The sequence below is a fragment of the Spermophilus citellus genome (assembly GCF_964194105.1).
Source record: "Spermophilus citellus genome assembly, chromosome: X".
Classification (NCBI taxonomy): Eukaryota; Metazoa; Chordata; class Mammalia; order Rodentia; family Sciuridae; genus Spermophilus; species Spermophilus citellus.
Window position 1 is genome coordinate 147,518,433 of NC_138190.1, and position 24,722 is coordinate 147,543,154.

General features: G+C 47.3%; 3 protein-coding genes across 11 annotated transcripts; 2 read left to right on the forward strand and 1 right to left on the reverse strand.

The window, feature by feature from the left end:
• The first annotated feature begins 2,766 nt into the window (after positions 1-2,766).
• On the forward strand, positions 2,767-5,273 carry RPL10 (ribosomal protein L10). 2 transcript variants are annotated; one of them, XM_081277645.1, is made up of 6 exons: positions 2,767-2,864; positions 3,687-3,745; positions 3,857-3,964; positions 4,098-4,236; positions 4,811-4,973; positions 5,052-5,273. In XM_081277645.1, the coding sequence occupies exons 1-6, from the start codon at positions 2,842-2,844 to the stop codon at positions 5,202-5,204; spliced, it is 645 nt and encodes a 214-aa protein (XP_081133771.1). In that variant the 5' UTR covers positions 2,767-2,841; the 3' UTR covers positions 5,205-5,273. The 2 variants fall into 2 exon arrangements, with proteins under 2 accessions (XP_081133771.1, XP_081133772.1); XM_081277646.1 differs by lacking the exon at positions 5,052-5,273 and having other exon boundaries at positions 4,822-4,968.
• Positions 5,274-6,758: 1,485 nt separating this feature from the next.
• Positions 6,759-14,228, reverse strand: DNASE1L1 (deoxyribonuclease 1 like 1). 6 transcript variants are annotated; one of them, XM_081276451.1, is made up of 8 exons: positions 13,632-14,223; positions 11,052-11,326; positions 10,194-10,282; positions 10,025-10,114; positions 8,042-8,142; positions 7,808-7,920; positions 7,472-7,728; positions 6,759-7,364 (listed from the first exon to the last, which is right to left on the reverse strand). In XM_081276451.1, exons 2-8 carry the CDS (start codon positions 11,184-11,186, stop codon positions 7,070-7,072), a joined length of 1,080 nt encoding a protein of 359 aa, XP_081132577.1. In that variant the 5' UTR covers positions 11,187-11,326; positions 13,632-14,223; the 3' UTR covers positions 6,759-7,069. The 6 variants fall into 6 exon arrangements, with proteins under 6 accessions (XP_081132577.1, XP_081132578.1, XP_081132580.1 ...); XM_081276452.1 differs by having other exon boundaries at positions 10,025-10,111; positions 13,632-14,212; XM_081276454.1 differs by having other exon boundaries at positions 7,480-7,728; positions 13,632-14,187.
• Positions 14,229-15,558: 1,330 nt separating this feature from the next.
• TAFAZZIN (tafazzin, phospholipid-lysophospholipid transacylase) lies at positions 15,559-24,433 on the forward strand. 3 transcript variants are annotated; one of them, XM_081276512.1, is made up of 10 exons: positions 15,584-16,192; positions 16,357-16,485; positions 17,470-17,515; positions 17,753-17,838; positions 22,022-22,102; positions 22,184-22,225; positions 22,463-22,525; positions 22,677-22,729; positions 23,159-23,236; positions 23,355-24,433. In XM_081276512.1, the coding sequence occupies exons 1-10, from the start codon at positions 16,084-16,086 to the stop codon at positions 23,454-23,456; spliced, it is 789 nt and encodes a 262-aa protein (XP_081132638.1). In that variant the 5' UTR covers positions 15,584-16,083; the 3' UTR covers positions 23,457-24,433. The 3 variants fall into 3 exon arrangements, with proteins under 3 accessions (XP_081132640.1, XP_081132639.1, XP_081132638.1); XM_081276514.1 differs by lacking the exon at positions 16,357-16,485 and having other exon boundaries at positions 15,559-16,192; XM_081276513.1 differs by lacking the exon at positions 23,159-23,236 and having other exon boundaries at positions 15,574-16,192.
• Positions 24,434-24,722: the final 289 nt, after the last annotated feature.

Sequence of the window (24,722 nt, forward strand, 5' to 3'; positions counted from 1 at the left end):
AGGGGCTGGGATTGTGGCTCAGTGGTAGAGTTCTCACCTAGCATGCGTGAGTCACTGGGTTGGATCATCAGCACTGCATAAAAAAAAAAAAAATAAAGGTATTTTGTTCACCTACAAAAAAAACATATATATGTGTGTGTGTGTGTGTGTGTGTGTGTGTGTGTGTTTTCCTTGTTCTTGTAGGACTGACATCTTCAACAATCAAACCCAAAAGTGAAGTGTTTGGTTTTCAGAAGGCCAGTATTTTGAATTTCCAGCCTCACCACCTTTCTCCTGTGAAAATGTAGGCAGTGGGCTGGGGTTGTAGCTCAGTAGTAGAGTGCTTGCCTTGCATGTGTGAGGCACTGGGTTCCATCCTCAGCACCATATAAAATAAATAAAATAAAGATATTTTGTCCATCTATAACAAAAAAAAATATTTATAAAAGAGAATGTAGGCAGTGGTTGGTACAAGTCCCTGTGAGTCTCCCTTGCCAATGGAAGTGGCTTGATTTCCTGAGTTGAGGGACTGGCATCCTTTTCCTACATAGGTCTGTGATAACTTTTCCTGGGCAGAAGCCTTGCAAGGGCATACTTTTGAGACCTTCTACAACTATTTCAAGTTACCATCAGATAAACAACTAGAAAGATTGCTGGTTCAAAGCCAGCCTCAGCTGCTTAGCGATGTGCTAAGCAACTCTGTGAGACCATATCTCTAAATAAAATGCAAGAAAGGGCTGGGGATGTGGCTCAGTGGTCAAGTGTCCCTGGGTTCAATCCTCAGTACAAAAAAAAAAAAAAAAGAAAAAAACAAACCAAAGGTAGACTCATTGCTGGCCTGGGGATCATGGATCTTGGCTTTTGGTGACCTAGTATGAGGTTGAGTGGGTTGAGCAGAAAATCCAAAACCATTGGAATAACAAAAATTTGAATATGTTTATCACATCTGATATGTAACCCCCACCCCTCAAAGTTTCTTTTCTTTTTTAGTTGTAAATTGTCACAATACCTTTATTTTATTTATTTGGTTTTATGTGGTTCTCAGGATCAAACCCAGTGCATCATGCAAGCTAGGCGAGCACTCTACCACTGAGCTACATGCACAGCCTCCTCACAGTTTCATTAGAAGGTCCAGAATGTGCTGTTGTCTTCCATGCGTTGAGAAAGGCATTTATGGAAGAGTGCCGGTATTTTTCAAAAGATCCATGGTGGTCTCCTCTATAGTCCTTATGTGAGTGCTCATGGAACCACTGAGATGGACTCCCTGATTCTCTTGGAGATGATGGAATCTTTACCTAGAAGAAACAATGTGGCAGTTCTAACCTGTCTAAGACACAGTGGCCACCTCTACTGTAAAGAGAGACATAGAAGACAACAAAATGCCTTGGCCCACAGAGTGTTTGGGAATGGCTGATTGATCACAATCTCTTTAGGGAAAAAAGGAAGGGTAGTCTACTACAGCATTGTTTCATGTATATAACCAGAAATGTTCTAAGTCAGGAGTCAAACACCTGATTTGCGATGTTCTTGTAGAGGCACAGTCTCTCATCTAGTTTGCATTCCTGAATTAGGGGATCCAGAGCTCTATGAAGGGAGGGACTACGTTCCATGGGAAGGACCATGCACCACTGTTGTAAGTGAACCCCACAAATCTTTCCAAGCCTTCTGTAGGGTCCTGTAGCCACTTAGTAAAATGTCATGTCATCCAGGATAACAGATGTGTTCAAGCCAGGAGGTTGAGTCTCACCAAAGGGAGAGCCAGAGAAATTGGCCCTGAGTGGGGCATGGCCCAAGGTGCTCCTCTGCCCTCCTTTCAGGATCCAAATCTCCCTGGGGAGCCCAAAGTATCCTCTGCCAGGTTAGAGTGGGCGGGGCGGGCCTAATGGTGCTTATAGGATCTTTAGGGCTATGGTTCTCCGTGGACATTTCTCCCATGCCTCTTTTCCGCAGGAAAGCATTGACCTCCAAGTATACGGGAACCTGGGACGTGATTCACGGCTCACAACAAGGCCTGTGGGAGACTATGCGGTTAGGGAAGGTGGTTTCAGGGGGTGGGTCTCCCGCTCCACCCTCCCTGTTGACAAAAGAACGTAGGTTGAGGTTCCAACATTGTGTTTCCTTGATGGGACACCGAGCCTAGAGTGAGACCTGCAAGGAAAGTACACCTGTGTGGTCTCCGCCAGTCTTAATCAGGAATACTTCTTTCAATTTTTTTTTTTAAGAGAGGGAGAGAGAGAGAGAGAGAGAGAGAGAGAGGGAATTTTTAATATTTATTTTTTAGTTCTCGGCGGACACAACATCTTTGTTGGTATGTGGTGCTGAGGATCGAACCCGGGCCGCACGCATGCCAGGCGAGCGCGCTACCGCTTGAGCCACATCCCCAGCCCCCTTCTTTCAATTCTTGTTATATATGTTTATTATAGATACTGTAAAGCTTATGTGAAGAGTAGACACCCAAAATGGCCAGCCGGAAGCCGGTTTCTCGCGCGCCTATGTGTCCAAACCCCATTCGTCAGCAGGCCGCCCGCGATTCCGGTGCCCAGTCACCTATCAGGTCTGCGCATGTGCTGAGCTATTCATGCACGCAGGCGCAGAGTGCCGCTGTATCTATGGTCCCAACGTCTGATAGAGCGTCCACCCGCCCTCTTTGGGACTCTGTGGTTTTTGAGCGTGAAGACCGGCCGCCTATATAAGGCATGCGCAGGCGTGGGAGCGCCTCTTTTCCTTCGGCGCGGTGAGTACGTTGGACTGTGTGTTCATTTGGTGTCCTTGCCTTTTCTCTGCTGAGGTTTGAGGCCTGTCATTACATTCTATTCTCACTTTGCTTATTTTCTTACAGTCACCGACGATCCTGGTGTCGCCATGGGCCGCCGCCCCGCCCGGTGGTAAGTTCCAAATCCCTGCAATTTCGCTGTTGGAAAATTGCCTTTTGCCCCCTCAGACAACTGCTGGGTGGAGCCTCCTGTACGGGTTTCCTTCACCATGCTTCCCTAGTGCTTTTCTACTGGTTTTTATTCATTTATACCGTTTATTCCTTTTCAAAAGTTTATCATTACTCTGGCGCTGCCCCGGTTTTGTTGGGCGACGGATTGACTCAGGAGTGCCAATGCAGTGCCAGTGTTGAGCTTGAAACAACATCCTCTCTCCTGCAGTCTCGCCACACTTTATTGTCTCAGTCGCCTCTTGCGTCCTTTGTGCCCAGTCCAGTCGACCATGTGGTCTTATCGGACACCAAACGCAGATAAGAAATAGCTGGCCTAGCCGCCTCTTGTACCCTGCAGGGGGCGCCGGGTGCCTCTCACGTGGCTTGGAGGCGGATTTCATGTCACGTTCCCGGAAGTCTTGTCTTCGGTACCTCAACCGTTCTAACGTTGTGAATTTGTAGTGCTTAGAACCGTCGAGCAAAGATTATTATTATTTTTTTAATGGTCTTAAAAGTCGAACCCAAGGCCTCATACATTCCAGGCAGTCGATCTGCCACTGAGCTAAATTCATGACCCTCAAAGATGATTCTTTTGAAGTCTGGAATTATAAAATACTGGCTTTAAAAGGAGTTTAAAATTAGGTGTAATCAAGACATTGTGGCTTTGGTTAACTTGCTATATTGTTGATGCTAGCCTCAAACTTGGGATATTGAGCAAGCATTTAAATAGCTTGTTGGGTTCACTTTTGACCCCACCATACCAAATTTTTTCCCCCTTCTGCAGTTACCGGTACTGTAAAAACAAGCCGTACCCAAAGTCTCGTTTCTGCCGGGGTGTCCCTGGTAAGTACTAAGACACTCAAAAACTGCTTTGGTCATGCTAATTCAGCAGTCCCTAGCACTCTACCTTCCCTCCCCCAACACTTAATCAAAAGTTTTTTTTTCCATCCCCAGATGCCAAAATCCGCATATTTGACCTTGGGCGTAAAAAGGCAAAAGTGGATGAGTTCCCGCTCTGTGGCCACATGGTATCTGATGAATATGAGCAGTTATCCTCTGAAGGTGAGGCAAGATTCTTTGTTTATTACCCCTAGTTCTTTCTGTGTTCTCTGACCCAGAAGTGTACTGCACTGGCTATAGTAAGTGCTTTTGCACCATATTGTTTTAACTCTGTTGCCTTCCTTTGTTCTCATAGCCTTGGAGGCTGCTCGTATTTGTGCCAACAAGTACATGGTAAAAAGTTGTGGCAAAGATGGCTTTCATATCAGAGTGCGGCTCCACCCTTTCCATGTAATCCGTATCAACAAGATGTTGTCCTGTGCTGGGGCTGACAGGTGAGTTGGCTTTGAACCTTTTCCTTTAACTTGGGCCTCTTCTGGGCTTGGTTTTTCATGTCAGGGGATAAAGGTGATTTCACATGTTGAATCACCTGTGGTGAGGAAAAAACAGGAGAAAGGCTGGCAATCAAATTGGGTACCACCTCATGGTGTCTCTCACTGTTTTTGTTTTTGTTTTAATTAATTACACATGATAGTACAATGATCTTGACATAGCATACATTTGAATCAGATGGGGTATAATTTCTCATTTTTCTGAGTGTACAGGTTGCAGAATCACATTGGTCATGCAGTCATATATATATATATACATACAGCAATAATAATGTCTATTTTATTCTGCGGTTCCTTCCTTTCCCCCTCTCACTGGTTCTTTTTGAGTCATCTTCTGCAGCTAATTAAGCCGACTGGGTTCCTTTACTTGTGGTGGCCCAGTGTGCAATGGCTGCAAACAGCAATCTCCTTGGTAGTGTATGCAGCCTGTTGCTTATATGGGTTGCCCTAAGGGACCTTGGAGACAGCACTTTGAGTAGATGTTCATATTTCTAATCTCATGATGTCCCCCATCTAGGCTCCAAACAGGTATGCGGGGTGCCTTTGGGAAACCCCAGGGAACAGTGGCCAGGGTTCACATTGGCCAAGTCATCATGTCCATCCGCACCAAGCTGCAGAACAAGGAACATGTGATTGAGGCCCTACGCAGGGCCAAGTTCAAGTTCCCTGGCCGCCAGAAGGTAAAATAGTGGTGCAGCTCCCTTCCTCCTACCTACCTTTCCTTGCCCCAGTCCTCCTGACTCACTTTCCATCTCTAGATCCACATCTCAAAGAAGTGGGGCTTTACCAAATTTAATGCTGATGAATTTGAAGACATGGTGGCTGAGAAGCGGCTTATTCCTGATGGCTGTGGGGTCAAATATATCCCCAATCGTGGTCCCTTGGACAAGTGGCGGGCCCTGCATTCGTGAGGGCTTCCACTGTACTGTCCCCTTCTTAATCACACACAACACCAATAAATCCTGTATTGTATCCATTTATGTGTTTATATTTCTTAAATCTAAGGGCCATGAAACCCTAACCATATTAGCAGTATAGAACTGTACTGATAAGCTTTATCAATTGCCTGTTTGGGGTCTCACCCTAGGGAGTATGTGGAAAAGCATTAAAACTAGGGTGGGTGGTAATGGAAGGGTAAGCAGCTGGGTCCCTTTTTGTAAGCCTAGCAGAATCATTTCCTAAGTATCACCAGCACCATGATAGGGAATGGGCAGAAAGGGATCAAAGTGGGTATAGTGGTATGTACTTAGGCAGGATCTTTTTTTTTTTTTTTCTTTTTAATTTTTGGCACCAAGCATTGAACCAGGTGGTGCTTAACCACTGAGTCATGTCCCCAGCCCTTTTTAAAAGTATCTTTTCAAGAGACAGGGTCTCTTGAGTTGTTTGGTACCTAGCTAAGTTGCTAAGACTGACTTTGAACTGTGATGCTCCAAAGCAGGATAATTTGAAGCCAGTCAGGCCCAATCTCAAAGTGGGCATATTATCCTACCCATCTCATTTAACTAGACCAGGTGTTTGAGTCTTTGGGGTGCAATCCCATTCCTAATGGCAGTTTCCTATCAAATGGTCTCCTTGCTCACTGTCCTAGGCTGCTTTCCCATATCCCCTGCCCACCATACAAGCCAGTCTACACCCATGGGCTTTGGACAGAACACCTGGTATCCCTTGGCCTGGGCAACCTGGTGCTTTGGCCAGGACTCAAAAGAACTTTAGTGTTCTGAGGAATACCTTAAGTGAGCTGCTCCAGATGGGTCAGAGCCATATCATAATGGGTCCACTGGTCCCATTTTGGAAGCGTCTTACCTTCCAGCAGCTACCTTTAGGTACCTAGCTCTCCCAGGCTCCAGGCTGTGACCCCTTTGAGGCCTTTCTACTTTTGTAATCTTAGAATGATTTTCCAAAACTTTTCCAATAAATTCCCTTCTAATTTTGACCCCAGGGAGATTGCTCTAAACCATGATTGTAGTTTACATAAACATATTACCCTGTAACTGTCCCAATGGATGGGGAAGGATGAGTTCCATGATACTAACATCCTGGACAGAGTCTCTGTTCTGTGTATCCTTTTCTGTAGCCCATTTTTCTGGGCCTGTGTTCATACAGATAGCTTTCCAGTAATACGATAGTTGTGGTTCAGATAATGTATGCACCTGTGGCCTTGGTAAGCCAGTGCCTCTCCCTATGTATAAACCCAAGTGTCAGTGTGGACCGAGAGCACCTGTGGGTGGTGAAAGCAGGACTGTACAGAGTTACAGACAGGCCTGACCACAGACATTGGGGCTGTTTATTTTTAAACATTTATTTTTTAGTTATAAGTGAACATATACCTTTTATTTTTCTATGTGGTGCTGAGGATCAAACCTTGTGCCTCATGCATGTTAGGCAAGCACTCTTTCCTCTGAGTCACAACCCCAGCCTGACCCTGGGGCTTTTGCGAGTTAGTCACACACAGGGTTGCAATGAGCTTATTTGTTTCCTAATTACTATTTTTTCGTGGTGGTGGTGTAACACCTTATCTCCATTTTTTTTTTAAATCTCCATTTGTATATCTATTGGGTTCTCAATGGTTTCCTGTTGACATCTGCTACCCACATGTAATACCCATCCAATCTGGCTTTTTTGTCATTCAGTAGAATTTTTTGATCTGTTGTGAGTCCCCTTTCTGAGCTCTGTGAGGTCTGGCAGAGAGAAGATGTAGAGATGCTCACCTGAGCTCATCTCTCCAGCCCTGACACCTGCTTTTGTTTTCACTCCTGACACTACCTGAAGGGGAGCATCATGGGTCCAGCCTCAGGTCCTGGATGCCCCTTCTAATACCAAGAAAAAAAGCCAAACCAAGCAAAAGGGTCACTTCAGCCCCAGGGCAGAACAGACTGGATGGATGAGACCAAGAATCAAGTCCTAAAGGCAACATGGACATCACACCCGTGGGCCACCAGGTCCAGCTGAGAGGGCAGGAGTGACAAAAGTAGTGACAGCAGGAGCAGAGTGGGCAGGCTGAGGGGCTGGATACTGCGAGCAGTCTGATTGAGCTCCACCTCCACAGGGTAGTGGTCACTGATGCTGAGGGCCTGGGGAGGGGCAGTGAGAAGAAGTGTCAGTACCTGGAGTTAAGGGGTTTCACTCTGACCCCTGGACCCACCCCTCTTCCTGCCCTCTTTCCTTATACCAGCCCCACCTCACTACCTCTTCCTCAGTGAGCTGGAAGCTCTTGGGGAAATTGAAGGCAGCTGCAGCCTGCAGCAGGCTCTGGCAGCCCTCCCCATGCAGCACAATGCGGTCGTAGGTGCAGTGGGTGCTGGCCCTCACTGTGGTGTCCTCCCCATCAGGAATCACCCAGTGGAAGCCTGCTTCAGTCCGCAGTAGAAGCTGGCTTAGGCGTTTTTTGGGCAGTGAAGTGCAATCAGCATTGAAGTCCCCAAGTAGGATCACCTCCTGAAGGTGAGAGGAGTGGCTGGGCCCGACTGATGGGCCATCCATCCCCTTCCCTCCCATTTCAGCTACCCAGCCCTACCTTGCTTTGCCAGCGCTGTGAGACATCCAGAAACACATTGTATAGGGCATTCAGCTCCTTTTCTACATCCTTAGGAGTGGTGTGCAGTGGGACCAGCACCAGGCTGGGAAGTACTGTAAAACCCAGGAAGCCAGGGCTGCCGTCCACCCCCAGCCCTTCTCCCCTAGTTTCCTCCAGATTACCAAGCCCCCAGTTGGACTGTCCAGACTCTCCCCACCATTCTTCCCCTCCTACTTTTGCTAGGCAAAGTGAACTGGGCCACAAAGGGCTCCCGGGCAAATAGGTCATCCTCATCCTCATACTGGTAGGAATTCAGGACCTGTGTCTTGTCGGACCTGGGAAAACCAAAGAAGAGGAAGCAGTTGCCATAAGTTACTGATTTTGGTTTGCATGTGCCAACAGCATGGCTCTCAGGAAAAGATACCCCCACTTTCCTGGCTATTCTTGGTTTGTGTAGGCACAGCCTTTTTTTCAAGAACATTCCATTTTGTTTGGTGCTGAGGCTCAAATCCAGAGCCTTGCAGCTTCTAGGCATGTACCCTACACTGAGGTACCCTGGCCCATTAGAACTGTTTTATTTATTTTTGAGATGGGGTCTTGCTGTGTTGTCTAGGCTGGGCTTGAGCTCCTGGGCTCAAGTGATCTTCCCACCTCAGCCTCCCAAGCAGCCAAGACTATAGACATTTGTTACCATGCCCAGATAGACTTCTTTTTATTAAGATATATTTTGTAAAAAGATGTAACTCGGGCTGGGGCTGTAGCTCAGTGGTAGAGCACCCGCCTCACATGTGTGAGGCACTGGGTTTAATCCTCAGCACCACATAAAAATAAATAAAGATACTGTGTCCAATTACAATTAAAAAATATTTTATATATATATATATATATATTTTTTTTTTAAAGAAAAGATAACTCACACGCCATAAAATTCATCTATTTTAAGTGTGCAATTCCATGGTTCTTAGTACATTGATTAGGTTGTGCAACTATCACTACAATCAATTTCAGGACATTCTCATATCCTCCAAAAGAAAACTTATCCTGTACCCAGTAACTGTTACTCTTCATTCCCCCTCCCACCATCCCTAGCAGCCATTAACTTATTCTATCTTGTAGATTTGCTTATTCTGCACATTTCATGAAGTGGAATCAAGTAATATGTGACCCTTTGCATCTGGCTGCTTTCCTCTAACAATAATTTCAAGGTTTATTCACATTGTAGCATCTGTCAGTAATTCATTATTTTTATTGCTGAATAATATTCCACTGTATTGGTATGCCACATTTTGTCTACCATTCACCAGTTCATGAACCTTTTTTTGTACCAGGGATTGAACCCTGGTACAGGGGTGCTTAACCACTGAGCCACATCCCTAGCCCTTTTTAATATTTTATTTACAGACAGGGAGTTGCTGAGATTGCAGGTATTCACCACCTTGCTCAGCCACTTTGAGCTATTATGAGTGATAAGCATTCATGTGGGGACATGTTTTCATTTCTCAGGTAGGTAGACACTAAGAAGCTATAGAATTATTTTGGAGCAAATCCCAGATACCATGTAATTTCACCTATACAGAAAAACATTTCCTTCTCTGGCAGTCCACCTTGCCTACTCTTTTTGGTACTGGGGATTAAGGGGCAGTTTACCACTATGCCACATCCCCAGCCCTTTTGATTTTTTATTTTGAGGCAGGGTCTTGATAAGTTGCTGAGGCTGGCCTCAAACTTAGAATCCTCTAACTTCAACTTCCTGAGTCACTGGAATTACAGGCGTGTATCACAGTGCTTGACTTGCCTACTCTCTGGATCCTAACACCGAGAGCATGCCCCACCCCACTCCCCACCCCAATCCTGTCCTCTCAGGAATTCAGGGCTGTTTCTAGAAATCAAGATCCACCCAAGACCTACAATCAGCACCCACTGATCCTCTTCCCAGAAGCCACAACCACTGCTTGCCACTCCGAGAGGAGCAACCAGACATGCCTTGAGCCCCAGGAGCTTCCACAGGAGAGAAAAAGAGGGAAGCTCCATTTGTGCATGGAGAGGGAGTCCTCCTATTATATGGACATGCTGGCTGGGGTGGAAGAAGCAAAGATCCCAGAGTAAAACCATTAAGAAAAAGAAGTGAGAAGGCAAGGGAGGGTCTTGTGGCCCTTAGAGAGCCATCTCACAACAGGGTTAAAGGCCAGCCTTGTGTTTATCAACCCTTGTTCTTACCGGTAGATGTACACATACTTCTCCTTGTATGTGCTGCGCCCCAATCTGGAGCTGTCCAGGGAGCTATAGTGTCTGGAGCCATCAAATCTGCTGGGAAATGGGGAACCTAGGGTCAGGGTCCCTGAGGTTCTATGTGAGCCCTGGATTAGACCCACCAAGCCCTCCTCACCGCTTGAGTTCTTGAAGCAGGAGGGAGATGGTTTTATTAGAAGAATCCACCACCTCCTGTAGCACCATGATGTCACAGCGAGCCACAATCTGCAAGATACCAAGAACGCCAGCCCTACTCAAAACCAGCCACCCCAGAAGGGGGTGTACCTGGGGAACTATGGCCAAGAGTGTCATGGCTCACTGGCTGCAGCCCACAGAGAGCAATGGGACTAGAAAGGACCTGGGAAAATACTGGCATCCACACTCATACCTTATCCATTTTACAGAGCAGGAGACTGAGGCTAATGATAAGTAAGGAACATTCTCTGCATCTGGGCATTCACATCTCTAGATGTCCCCTGTTCTCTGGCATTCATTCATTCATGCATTCATTCTGGGGATTAAACCCAGGGGCACTGTACCACTGAGCTTCATCCCCAGCCCGCCTGCTTGTTTGCTTGCTTCCTTCCTTCCCAGGATTGAACCCAGGGGTACTTAACCACTGAGCCACATTCCAGCCCTTTTTTTTAAATTTTATTTTTTAAATTTTGAGACAGGATATCACTAAGTTGCTTAGGGTCTTGCTAAATTGCTGAGGCTGGCTTCGAACTTGTGATCTTCCTACCTCAGCTTCCTGAACCACCCAGCTTTATTTTTTATTTTAAGACAAGATCTCCCTAGATGCTGAGGGTCTAAGTTGGTGAGGCTGTCCTTGAACTTGTGATCCTTCTGCCTCAGTCTCCCCAGTTGCTGGGATTATAGGTATAGGCCACCATGCCTGGCACTTCTTCTCTGGAACATGTCTCTGGTCAGTCAGGGCTGGGGGTTTGGGGTCATGGTCCTTATGGGGCACTGATTCCTGCAGCAATGAACTTACCCGGACTAAGGTGTCCTTCACTTGCTCCGTGACCACCTTGGCCAGTGTCAGCCGCTGGGTGTTGAAGGCACAGATGCGAAAGGCCTCAGCACCACCAGCCAGGAGGATGAGCAGGAATGCAGCTAGACTGTGCATAACTGCATGCAGCAAAGGCGTTTCTCCAGAGGAATCTAAACTGCTCAGTGTGCTCCCAGTTGGACTTGCTTAAGTGGCAGTCACCCTGCAGGTTTTCTGCATCTCTCCCTGCGGATACCTGCCAATGTCTTCACATATGCCTTGACCATATAAGATACATGTAGCATAAAATTTACTATCTTACCTTTTAAGTATACAGTCCAGTAGCATTGAGCACATTCACACAGTTGTGCAACTGTTACCACTGTCCATCCCCAGAACTTTCTTCATCATCCCAATCTGAAACTGTATGCCCATTAACTCCTGTTTGAGCCCAGGAATTTTGGGCTAGCCTGGGAAACATAGTAAAACCCTGTTTCTTAAGAAATGAAAACAAAAATCCCCCAAAGCACAACTTCCACCTTTATCCATAACCGCTGGTACCCACCATTCTACTATCTGTCTCTAATGCATTTGACTAATGAAGTGGAAAAACAGGATTTGTTCTTTTGTGATTATTATTTCATTAAGCATAATGTCCTCATGGTTCATTCATGTTGTATAGAATGTGTCAAAATTTCCTTCCTTTTTAAGGCTGAATAATATTCCATTGTTAGTATAGGTACATTTTATTTATCTATTACCCATCAAAAGACACTGTTTGGCCAATATGAATAATGCTGCTGTACAAATAGCTTCATTTTGTGTTTTCAGTGATTTCCTGGTATGTACCCAGAAGTGGAATTGCTAGATCACATGGTAGTTCTATATTTAATTTTTTTGAGGAACCACATTCTGTTAGCTGCTGTACCATTTTACATTCCCACTAGCAGTTCACAAGAATTTGACTTCATTATTTTAAACTGCTGCACAGCAGTTTAAACCTTCCAGGTTTCCTGACCAGGGGAGATGCTGCTATTCCCCAACTCAGGAATGTCCAGCTTTTCTCCTCCATTAGCAACTGAGAATGCTTTCATGCATCTCTTTCTTCCCACTTGTGAGATGCTGCCCTTTTGTTGTATGTATGGTACTAGGGATTAAACTCAAGGGCCCTCTATCACTGAACTACACCCCTAGCCCTTTTATTTTTTATTTTGAAGCAGATTCTCACTAAATTGCCCAGGCTGGCCTGGAACTTGCCATCATCTTTGAGTAGCTGGGATTACAGGAGTGCACCTATTGTGAGATGTTATCTTTTTTTAAAACATTTTTTAAAAATATTTTTTAGGGGGCTGGGGATGTGGCTCAAGCGGTAGCACGCTCGCCTGGCATGCGTGTGGCCCGGGTTCAATCCTCAGCACCACATACCAACAAAGATGTTGTGTCTGCCGAGAACTAAAAAAAATAAATATTAAAAAAGAAATTCTCTCTCTCTCTCTCTCTCTTTAAAAAAAAGAAAGGAGGCAGCTTTCTGTTTCTTTAAAAATATATATTTTTTAGTTGTAGTTGGACACAATACCTTTATTTTATTTATTATGTGGTGCTGAGGGACGAACCCAGGGCCCCACACATGCTAGGTGAACACTCTACCACTGAGCCACAACCTCAACCCCTTTATATATATATAGTTGTTTTGTTGTTGATGGACCATTTTATTTATTTATTTTATGTGGTGCTGAGAATGGAACCTAGTGCCTCACAGGTGCTAGGCAAGTGTTCTACCACTGAGCCACAATCCCAGCCCATGAGATGTTATATTTAAGATAAAATCCCAGCAGTGAAATTGCTGGGTTCAAGAGGATAAGCATTTAAAATTTTCAGAGACATGGCCACATCATCTCTAGTGCAATGTATGATGGGGCCTCTTCCTGCAACCCTGCCACCACTGGCAAGCCTTTCTTGTTCATTTTGCCTCCTGAAGTCCTTCTTTTTCTGAGCATCTCTCCATTTATCTTTGTCTCAGGCTTATCTCAACCTTGCCCTGTCTTTTGGGCTCAGTTTGTTACTCTACTCCATCCATGTAGCTCCCCTTACCAGTCATTGTGATCCCTGCTTCTGTCTGTCTACTTTTTTCAGTCACACCCTCACTCTCCCCTCTAGTTCATTTTCTGCCTCTCTTAGGTTCTACCTGTCTGTCTTCCTTGTTCTCTCTTCTCTGTTCTGCTCCTCTCTGTGTCTGTGCCACAGTATCTCCCTCCTTACTGGCCTTGATACCTGTTTCTCTCTGACCACCTGCTCTGTCACTCATGGCCTCCTCCCTTGGTTACTATTTTTGGATATATGTGGGCATCTGGGCAGCCCTGGGCTAGCACTGTCATGTTTGGAGGCTCTGGAGCCAGGATCTCCCACCGTGGATATGGGCAGAAGGATCAGAAAGAGCGAGTGTTCCTGGCCTCAGCTAAAAGCCCAGCCCAGGCTTCCAACACTAGCCTTGGTTCCAGCCCTAAGGTTATCTTCCTCTCTCAACCCCTCCCTAGGCAAGGAACAACTTTCATCCTCTTTCCCTCCTCCCGCAGGACTCTCTACCTGCTCACGCCTGCTTGTCTCCACGCCTGCCTCAGCGACACCTCACGAGATCGAGATCGAGATCGAAGCGCCTGCCTGGGTAGGGACCAGAGCGGGGAGAAAAGAGGAAACTCTTCCTGACCCACCCAGCAGGGCCACCCAACTCCTCCTGATAGATGAGCAAGCCCGCTCCAGCTCCGCCCCACCGCCGGCTCGGAGGGCGGGCACTGGCCTGGGAACTGCCAACTGCCGTCCCACGATCCCTCACAGGCCCCACCCTCCCTTATCCGGCTGTGGGACTTGAGAGCCTGTGAATCACCAGAGTGTGGCTTCCACAAGTGAGCAGCCGTAGCCGCTCAGGGAGCAGTTAAGGGCCAGGGGCGGTGGCGCGCGCCTGTAATCCCAGAGACTCAGGAGGATCACATGTTCGAGGCCAGTTTGAGCAATTTGGCGGAGATCATGTCTCAAAATGAAAAGAGCTGGGGATGTAGCTCAGTGGTAGAGTGGACTCAATCCTCTGTAAGGCAAAAATTCCAGCTGCTCACGGCCTCCTCTCTTGATTACTATTCTGGGATATATGTGGGTATCTGGGCAACCCTGGGCTAGCACTGGAATGTTTGGAGGCTCTGGAGGCAGGACCTTCCACCATGGCTATGGGCAAGAAGGACCAGAAAAATAAATAAATTGAATTTAAATAAATAAATTAATTGATTAATAAAAACATTCTTTTAACAGGGATGGGGTTTTCTTTTGGTGTGACAAATGAGTTTTGAAGCTAGAGGTAGTGATGTACAGCGTTGTGAATGTACTAAAGGGTATAAAATATCACACCATACATATATGAAACATGATATTTTATATATTTTACCATATATTATATAGTACATGTGTATCACATATTATATTCTATATATAGTACAATGGCATACTACTGTAATTATATAAAACTGTTTGCAACCGGGCGCGGTGGCACACGCTTGTAATATCAGTGACTCGGGAGGATGAGGCAGGAGGATAGCGAGCTCAAAGCCAGCCTCAGCAACTTAGAGAGGCTCTGAACAACAGAGACCCTGTCTCTAATTATTTATATATACAAAAATATAGTTTTTTGTTTTTTATATACAGATATAGTATTTTATTCAGGGACAGGGTCTCACTGAGTTGTTTAGCGCCTCACTTTTGCTGAGACTGGCTTTAAACTCGCGATCCTCCTGTCTCATCTCAGCCTCCTGAGCTGCTAGGATTACAGGCGTGCGCCACGGCGCCCGGCTCTAATAAAATATTTTAAAAAGGGTTGGGGAGGTTGTTCAGTGGTTGAGCACCCCTGGGTTCAATCCCCAGTAGTAAAACAAAAACAAACAAACAAAAAAACTGTATGTTTGTAATTGTCTAAAATCACATAATGCAATGTACAATATAATATGTAGACATTATATGTTATACATAAGGCATTATATGTTAATATAAGATCATCTGAAATTCAACCAAATGGCTAATTTCGTTTTTTTTTTAAAGAGAGAGAGAGAGAGAAGAGAGAGAGAGAGAATTTTTAATATTTTTTTTTAGTTTTCGGTGGACACAACATCTTTGTTGGTATGTGGTGCTGAGGATCGAACCCGGGCCGCACGCATGCCAGGCGAGCGCGCTACCGCTTGAGCCACATCCCCAGCTCTAAATGGCTAATTTTGTTATGTGAATTTTATTTTTCTTTGGTACTAGGGATCGAACCCAGGGACGCTTAACCACTAAGTCACATCCCCAGCCCTTTTTATTTTTAATTTTGAGACACAGTCTCACTAAGTCGCTTAGGTCCTCACTAAATTAGTTCTCCAACTTGCGATCCTCCAGTCTCGCTGAGATTACAGGCTTGTGCCACCGTTGTGTGAATTTTACCTCCAAAAAAAAAAAAAAAAAAAGGAAAAACAATGAAGTTAAACGGCTCGGCCAGCGGAAACCTTGAGCGGCTTCAGTTAGTATGGATACGCAGCCCAAGTCTTCTACAGAGACCTAAATTAAGCGGAAAGGAAATGCAGGAGCTAAAGGTATCAAATCAGGACCCCCGCAAGACGGGGCTGGGCTGACGTGGATCCACCCCCATTGCCGTCAAGCGGTCTGGGAGAGTTTTGCGACAGCCGGCCGGTAGCTGGGCTCTCTCTCCGACTCGCTTTCCGGCGGATGCACGGTGCCGCTGGCTGCCGCCGCCGGCTGCCGCCGCCAGCCTTCTGGGCGCGTCTCTCTCCTGCGATCCTGGCCTCTGGCCCCGGCGAGATAGCCGGGCCAGGCGAGGTTCTGGCCTGACCCGCGAGGTGACCTTCATTCAGTCCCCTGTCGCGCCAAGCCTTGCCCCCGTCAGTGCGTGGGCCTGTCTCAACCTCTCCAGCGGTTTGAGAACACCGACCTGCATTGGCCCCATATTCTGCCCAGTGGCAGGGGGAGTGTCGGGCCGCCAGGCCCAGGGGCGGGGCCGGAGGAGATGCCCCTGCAAGTGAAGTGGCCATTCCCTGCGGTGCCGCCGCTTACCTGGACACTAGCCAGCAGCGTCGTCATGGGCCTGGTGGGCACCTACAGCTGCTTCTGGACCAGTGAGTGGGCCCGAGGCCAAGGCAGGATCTGTCACGTATTCCCACGCCTGGCCAGAGTTGGGGCTTGGGGTTGGGGACTCTGGCAGGGCCTAGCCTGGTAGAGGTAAGCCTCAAGCCAGTGGGGAGGAGGCTAAGACCGAGACCCCCCCCCCCTTTCCCTCCAGAGTACATGAATCACCTCACCGTCCACAACAAGGAGGTGCTGTACGAGCTCATCGAGAACCGAGGCCCTGCCACTCCCCTCATCACCGTCTCCAATCACCAGTCCTGCATGGATGATCCTCATCTCTGGGGTACCCAGGCCTGTGTGCTGGGCACAGGAAGGCAGGGAAAAAGCTAGACCTGGTCAAACAAAAACAAACAAATTCACTTCTCACTGGGCTCTTTGCATATCCCTGGCACTCTTTATTACTGAGATGCCCTGCCTCAATGGAAATTTGATTGTGGCCCCTTCAGGGAATGTGGTTTGAGGGCCTTAAATTTAGAAGGGGTGAGGAAGTAACCACGTGGCAAGGTCTGACAGGTTTTTTACTCTGTTGTCACACTTATAGAACTGTCTGTCCTCTAAACTGTTAAAGGTCCCACAGAGTCTTGGGAAGAAATTGTAGACACCATTGGGTATCCTGTCAAGGAAGCTCTGGGCTGGGGGATATAAGATCTGCAACCTGGTTCTAGCTTTGCCCCTGGCTGGGTTTTGTACTTTTCAACCAGCCCCACTTGAGAGTCCAGTTGCTCCACCTAGAAGTTCATGCTCTGTTGACTGATACTTGCCTCCAATCACCAGATGTTTGGGTGGAGGAGTGCCCAGGGTCTCCACTGTTGAATGGAGGAGTTACACTATCCTAAGATGTAATGGGGAGCCACCTGGTCATATTGGAGCCTTTCAAAGTTCACTCTGGCTGCCATGTAACAATGGCCTGTAAGATGGCACAGATGGATCCAGGGAGGCAACAAGCAAGCCTTGAAGCTGTGCAGTAGCTGGACTAGAGTAGTCACAGTGACAGTAAAGGGAGATGTTTAGAAGGACGGATGTTGTCAAAATGTTTCAGTAAGCAGATCAGACTCAGTGATGGGTAAGATATGGAGGTTGGGGAGCAGGAGGAGCCAAGGAGAACTTGAGGGTTCAGCCCAAGACTCTGGAAGATGACACTTTGGCCTGTAGAGAAATACTAGTGCTGCTGCCCTTGTCTGTCATTCCCTGCAAAGGAGTGACAGAAAAGGACACTCCCTGAGAATGAGGTGAATTGGGGTGCAAAATCTTTTCTCTCCTTCTCTAGGGATCCTGAAACTCCGTCACATCTGGAATCTGAAGTTGATGCGTTGGTGAGGAAGAATGGGCCCCTCGCAGTGGGCCTGCAAGCCCCACCTGTCTCTTTCCCTCTTCCTACTCTGCCCAGGAGGTGGCGTCCAGCAGTCCAGGCAGGGCATGGGGTGGAGCCCTGCAGGCCCTTCTCCTGGGCCTCCATTCTGCATGCCAGTGATGGCAGGCATTGTGCTGGACATGGGACAGGGAGTAAGGAGCTTGGGAAGCAGAGATGACTCAGTCCATCTTTGCTCCAGGACTCCTGCGGCTGCAGATATCTGCTTCACCAAGGAGCTACACTCCCACTTCTTCAGCTTGGGCAAATGTGTGCCTGTATGCCGAGGTGAGCTTCTCCTTCCTTGGCTATCCAAGTCTTCCTTGGGACAGGGAGGCAGGTGGCTAGTGCCTTTGTCTTGGAAGGATCCCTGTGAAACAGGCAACTGAAAAGTCAGGGAAGGGGCTGGGGATGTGGCTTAAGTGGTAGCACGCTTACCTAGCATGCTTGAGGCACTGGGTTTGATTATCAGCACCACATAAAAATAAAATAAAGATATTGTGTCCACCTAAAACAAACAAACAAACAAAAAAGTCAGGGAAGCCATTGAGTGGTAGCAGAGGTAGCAAAGGCTGCTAGAGGATGGATGGCTTCTTGGAGAGCCCTCAATTCTTCACAGCTGCTAAAGGATTATATGTACCTGGAGCTCTGGCATGAGAATTCAAGGAGGTATTATCCACAGGGAGGTTGATAAAAGATTCACTGCTGGCAGTGTGGTATCAATAGTTCATGATGGTAGTGGCATGTTCTGAAAGCCCAGAGGGTTTGTGCTTCTGGGAGAAGAAACAAGTTTGTGATATTCAGAGGGTGAGATTGATTGAGCACTTGGTACCTCTTGGGAACCCATGGAGGTAGGGTCATTTTGATCCCCATTCTCCAAACAGGGCTCACTCAGAGGGATTAAACTGTTGGCCCAAGGTCACTGGGTGAGCAGTGGTAAAGCCAAGATTCAAATCCAGGTTTCTGTTTCCCCTGGGAAAGCAGAATTTTTCAAAGCACAGAATAAAGAGAAAGGTATTATTCTTTATTGTTTTTTTTTTCTACCAGGAATTGAATCCAGGGGCACTTAACCACTGAGCCACATCCTCAGCCCTTTTTTGTATATTATTTAGAGACAGGGTCTCACTGAGTTGCTTAGGGCCTTGCTGTTGCTGAGGCTGGCTTTGAACTTGCAATCCTCCTGCCTCAGCCTCCCGAGCTGCTGGGATTAGATGTATGCACCACTATGCTCAGCAAGGGAAAGGTATTCTAAACACATGTAAACACATGCCAGATGCTGGAGAGGTAAGAGAGAAAAATAGAAAATGTTGGTTGTGCACAGAATATGAAGATTCTAGAATAATCCTGTTAATTTTTAACTGCTGGGCACAGTGACACACATCTAAAATCCCAGCTACTCAGGAAGCTGAATTAGGAAGATGGCAAGTTTGAGGCCATCATGGGCAACTTAGTATGAACATGTATCAAAATTTAAAAAAAATAAAAAGGACTAGAGATATAGTTTGGTAGTACAGTGCTTGCATATCATGTGTGAAGTCCTAAATTCAATCCCCAGTATCAAAAATAAATCAGTAGGCTGGGGATATAGCTCAGTTCGTAGAATGCTTGCCTCACATGCACAAAGCCCTGGGTTCAATCCCCAACACCACATAAAAAAAAATCAGTAAAGAATTTTGGACTCTGTTCGCTCATCAGAGTGGCAACATACTTATGTCTGTGGTTCAGAGAGAGCATGCAGGCTACAGCATGGCTGCTGGGTAGGAACAAGGCCAAGTGGAGGCAGGGAACCTGGTTAGGCACTGTCCTGCAGTAGTTCTGGCAGCAGAACAGTTGTGACTGAGCCTCTGAAAGTCACCATGAATAGTCAGAGCTGTGAATTGCTTTGGATTATGCTCAGGAGGTAGAGTTGACAGGACTTTTAATAGATCAGATGTGGGATGAGGCAAGGAAAAGAACTCAAAGATGACACTAGGTGTTTGGCCTGAGCAATGGTCTTTGGTACCATGGAAATCACTGGTGACCCCTGATAAGCCATCTCCATGAAGTGATAGTCACAGGAGCTGGCTTGCTGTGGCCTGAGAGGGCTGGTGGCACTGCAGTTTGAATAGAAGAGATAATAGCAGTGGCCAACTCAGAGTATTGGTTGTGAGGAAGAAGAGGGAGGAGGAAATAATCAAAGCATATAGGAGGTCAGGAGAGAGTTTATTACTTCCATAGGTCAAAGTAAAACATGGCAAAACCCAGTCAAGTGATCCCAAGTAATAAGGAAGGGCTTGTAGTGGAAAGCTGCAGTGCCTCACTCCGCATACCCAGTCCCTCTCCCCAGAGGCACTGCCTGGAGTGCTTTCACTTTGTGCTGCTTTTGGAGGCTATTTCCATCTCTTCGGACCCTGGCACTGCTTATCGTATCCTGCTCTGAGAGATGGGGACTCTACTTCTTTACCTCCTGTCTCTGAGTCTCAGCTCCTCCATCTGCAAGCTCAGACAGAGGCATTTAGTGAGCACTTCTGTTTTTATGTTTGTTTGGTTTTTTTTCCTGTGGTGCTCAGGATGGATCCCAGGGCCTCTTGCATGCTGAGCTACACCTCCAGTCTTGTTTTTATTCCTTTTCATTGGTATCTAGGTTTTCTTGTACAGTTAAAAACAGAAGATGAGGGCTGGGGGTATAAATCAGTGGTAGAGTGCATGTGAAATATTGATGAATCCCTGGATTCCATCTCTAGCACTGAAAAAACAATATCCAAAAAACCAACAACAAACCAGAAAGTGAAATTAATCCCAAGCACCTTCATTGAGAGAAAATGTGCAGGAACAAGTTATTTATCAGATATATTTGATATATAGCAGAGTTCTAATTCATATGACTGAAGCAAAAGAAATATTTGGCACACTTTGCTTCTGTGTTGCAAAAATTCCCTTTTCCACTAAGCCTAAGACAGTAATGTACTATGTAAGTTCTAAAGTGATTTTATGGAAGCTACACAAGAGAAGAAAAATAGCACTTGTAAAAACTAAAAAAATGTGAAATGCTGCTCCAGAGGCATAGTGTTACTATTTTTACATCCCATTTCCAAGCTCAATGAATAGGTTGCACAAGTGGGTTTGGGTAGACAAGGAGCCAACACCTGTGATGACCATTCCCCTACTGTGTACTGAGAGCCCAAGTAGGGAAACCACTGTTCTGTGCCCTGAGTGAACTCCAGTGGGTAATTGTTCCCCAGCCCTAGCCTCTAAGTGAGATGCTAGGTCAGGTCCCTATTTAGGTTAGATTGAAACATCTGGATCCCTACCTAGCACTTTCCAAAGAATCTTGCAAAGAATAGGTCAAAAATCCATTTCTTAGTGCATTAGCCAGAGATAGTCCCAGTGTCTGTCTGTGTTTTGTGATAAGGCTTCTTTATTCCCCAGTTCACAAGATGAAGAAATTTACCTTGAACCTCCCTGTCTTCCTCTTTCGTGGTTCTATCTATGTAATGGTTATTTTTCTATCATCAAAGTTGATGAGATTTCTTATTGTGTCCAGGTTGTGAGCCAGCACAGAGCTGTAGGCTTTATATCTGAGCTGTGGCTGCCTGCTGGGCCACCCAGGTCCAGGTTTGTATTGTCTTGGATCCAGGTTATGGTCTTGAGATATCTCCAAGATGCAAAGTTGCTAGCATTGGTAGCAGTTTGACTCCACCATTTTAATCTAGCAAGCTTGATTTTTTTCCCAAGTTCTTGATGATACACAATCAAGATGATGGAATGTTTCCCTTACCTAAGATTGCCTCTTTAAGAGAGGGTATAGAGCCTGAAAGGAAGAGGCCAGTGGAGGGAAGGAGGGCAGAGGCTGGAGCCTCAGGTGAGTGCTCTGTGAGGAGTGGTTGTGGGAATTGGCCAAGATTCCCCAAAGTAGTTGCTCCTTAGAATCTGGGGCCCACATTAGGCTTGGTATCAGGAATGGATTTGGTTTGTTCCAGCAGCCCCCTTTGGTCAGGATGGTAGAGCCAAGGAGACGCAGAGGCTCTAGGAACTGCTGACTGGTAGTCAGAGGCCTGGCTGAGGTGGAATAGATGATGATTTGGAGTCAGAGAGGATGCAGCAAGGGTGCGTGTGTCTGAAATGGCTCAGCAGGGTAGCTGATGATGGTCATAGGCAGGCAGAGGAATTGCCAAGGTCATAATTTCAGTAGGAGATGGTTCTAGAAGATGCTACATTGTACATAACAGGCACATAGAGGTTGAGAGGATATTATTCTATGAAGAAAATCATGGGTCAGTGTGACCAGGGCAGATCATGCCCTGAAAACAGCCATTGGAGGGTGTCTCTGGATGATGCAGTAGGAGCTAAGTCCCTGAGCTTCTGCCTCTGTCCCAGTGAGTGGGAACTGCAAGAGGGAGTCCCCAGTGCATGAGGATATTTGAAGAGCATTGAAGGCAAGCTTCCTGCCCACTGACAATGGGGACTGATGGGGACAGGCCTTTCTCTGCAGGAGACGGTGTCTACCAGAAGGGGATGGACTTCATTTTGGAGAAGCTCAACCATGGGGACTGGGTACACATATTCCCAGAAGGTCAGCAGGGCTGGCTGGGTCAAGGTTCCCAAGCATGTATGGAACCAGCTCCCAAGCCTTGCTTCTGTGCTCTCTCACCAGGGAAAGTGAACATGAGTTCTGAGTTCCTGCGCTTCAAGTGGGGTAAGTACAACTGGCCCCTGGCCACAATGACCTCCCTACCCCAGGATAGCCCTGTCAGCCCCTGACTCCTCAACTCTGGCTGGATGTATTAGGAGAAGCAGGAAGGGGAAAGGCAGTGAGACAAGGGCTAGCCCATTATTTGTTTTTAATTGCGGACAGCAGGGGTGGCACTGGCCAGAGGCTGGCAGGGAAGTTTATCCCAGCTTGTGCCAACATTTCTGCTTCTTCCCCTGGTAGGAATTGGGCGCCTAATTGCTGAGTGTCATCTGAACCCCATTATTCTGCCACTGTGGCATGTTGGTGAGTCTAGGGCTAAGGGGAGGAAGACGGTTTTCCATAGATGGTGTTTGGGGGTGGCAGAGGATGCCTAGCATGGAGGGCACCAATGTCCCTTTGGTCCTAGGCTGCTCTGCTTCCTCTGATATCTAGCCTTCCGTCCACTGTGCTGCAGGAATGAATGACGTCCTTCCTAACAGCCCACCCTACTTCCCCCGCTTTGGCCAGGTGGGTAGGCCCTGCTGACCCACATCTGTCTGCCTGCCTGCCTTCCATCTGCCCTGTGTCTCCCACTCTACATTAGAGGACAGATATGGGAGGAGTTGAACTTGAGGGCCCAGCAGTAGGGGGACTGGGTGGAACATAGATAGTGAGTTACTAGCACCAGACAGAGCATTTAGGATGAAAAGAGGAAATCAGCTGGGGCAGGGATAGACCCTGGGATTGGGACTAGAGGTCATCTATAGACCACATCCTGGGACTGGGCTGACTATTGGGTGCTGCTGAACCCAATTGCTCATTGTAAGAAAGGAAGTGGCCTGAGGGAGCACACAGCACATCAGGGGCAGAATTTGACTCTGGCTTCCCAGGTTGCTTAGGCTGGGGCTGTGGGCATTTCCCTGCTCCTTGTCACCCTTGGTGGCCACCTCCCCACAGAAAATCACCGTGCTGATTGGGAAGCCCTTCAGCGCACTGCCCATGCTAGAACGGCTCCGGGCGGAGAACAAGTCAGCTGTGAGTTTCCTCCCAGGCTCCCCATAGCTGTCCTCGGCCCTCCCAGCCCTCTCAGCCTCCCAGGGCACCTTGGCCAAGGTCCCCCAGGGGTGCAGGCCAGCCCTGTCCTTGCCTTCAGATGGAGATGCGCAAAGCCCTCACGGACTTCATTCAGGAGGAATTCCAGCGCTTGAAGACCCAGGCAGAGCAGCTCCACAACCACCTCCAGCCTGGGAGATAGACACCATCCTGCCTGGCCCCAGGGAATGGATGGATCCCCTGAGGCTTGGAGAGGAGGCAGTATTGGGACCTCAGTCCCAGCTTGGCTGGCTCTCAGTGCTGCCTTCGGATTCCTGCTTCTCACAAAACTGGGACTGGGGGATGGAGTGATGCTTTTAGTTTGGATACAGTTTTTAGACAGACTGTCTCATGATCCCTACTGGGTGCCCTCTTCTACTTCGTGAGCATCTAGCTCCTCCATGGTTCATCAGTTAAAGAGCGGGTCTCAGTGCCAGGCATGGTGGTACAGTTTATAATCCCAGCAACTTGGGGAGCTGAGGCAGGAAGATCACAAGTTCCAGGCCAGCCTCAGCAACTGAGTGAGACTTTGTATCAAAATGAAAAATAAAAGGAGCTGGGAAAGTAGCTCAGTGGTAAAGCACCCCTGGGTTCAGTCACTAGTAAAAAAAAAAAGGGAGGCTTCAGCAGTTCCTCCCACTTGGCCAAGAAGGGAGGAAGAAACGTAGGCAGGGGTTTCCTTCTTGCCTTCTGATGTTTTGTCCCAGGGACTGGCATTGGGAGGGAGCAAAGCAGGCTGGTGAGCAACTAGGTGGGTAGGGGAGCAGGTGGCCTGCCTGGAGCTATGGTAGGAGGTCCATAAGACCCCTCAGCCTGACTCCCACCCACCCTTGCCAATCTAGGAGCTATCCACTACCTCCTCAGGGATGATTGTTAGCCATGTCTTCCTTCAGCTGAGCTCCCCATACTGTAGGGCCTGTACTGGGCCAGGGCCTGGCCTCAGGTAGCCTGCACACAGGAAGAATAGTCCTTGGCCAGAAGTCAAGCCTAGCAGAACAGAGCCTGCAACAAGGGCCTGAGATGTGGCTACTCACCCCTGTTGCAGGGCCCACCAACTTCTCCATCCTTCTGCTTTGGTACCCCTCATGTCCGTGGGTCTGGGTTTTCATTTTTTTAAAATAATAAAGCATCTGTGTTGTGCCTTTGTGCCTCTGGCCTCTCTATAGTTATGGGAAGGGAGGTGACCTGTTAGACTAGAAGGCAGGACCCTTAGATTCCTGGACACATGGAGATTACCACCAGTCACTTAAGGCTTCAGTTATTGTCTGTAATCCCCATAACAATCTTGCAAAAGTAGAGATTAATTTTGCAAAGGAGGCATTGCAAAGGTAATGAATTCACTTCAAAACACAAAGCTAGGGCTGGGTTATAGTTCAGTTGGTAGAGTTTTTGCACACACAAAGCCCTGGGTTCAATCCCCAGCACTGTA

Coding starts and splice junctions, on each gene's coding strand:
- TAFAZZIN (XM_081276512.1), top strand. CDS start 16,084: ATGCCCCTGCAAGTGAAGTGGCCATTCCCTGCGGTGCCGCCGCTTACC. Junction 16,193..16,356: donor CTACAGCTGCTTCTGGACCA/GTGAGTGGGCCC, acceptor CTTTCCCTCCAG/AGTACATGAATCACCTCACC. Junction 22,526..22,676: donor TCTGCCACTGTGGCATGTTG/GTGAGTCTAGGG, acceptor ACTGTGCTGCAG/GAATGAATGACGTCCTTCCT.
- RPL10 (XM_081277645.1), top strand. CDS start 2,842: ATGGGCCGCCGCCCCGCCCGGTG. Junction 3,965..4,097: donor TGAGCAGTTATCCTCTGAAG/GTGAGGCAAGAT, acceptor TTGTTCTCATAG/CCTTGGAGGCTGCTCGTATT. Junction 4,237..4,810: donor TCCTGTGCTGGGGCTGACAG/GTGAGTTGGCTT, acceptor TCCCCCATCTAG/GCTCCAAACAGGTATGCGGG.
- DNASE1L1 (XM_081276451.1), bottom strand. CDS start 11,186: ATGCACAGTCTAGCTGCATTCCTGCTCATCCTCCTGGCTGGTGGTGCT. Junction 10,283..11,051: donor TGAAGGACACCTTAGTCCGG/GTAAGTTCATTG, acceptor GGTATCTTGCAG/ATTGTGGCTCGCTGTGACAT. Junction 7,921..8,041: donor GTTCACTTTGCCTAGCAAAA/GTAGGAGGGGAA, acceptor TGGGTTTTACAG/TACTTCCCAGCCTGGTGCTG.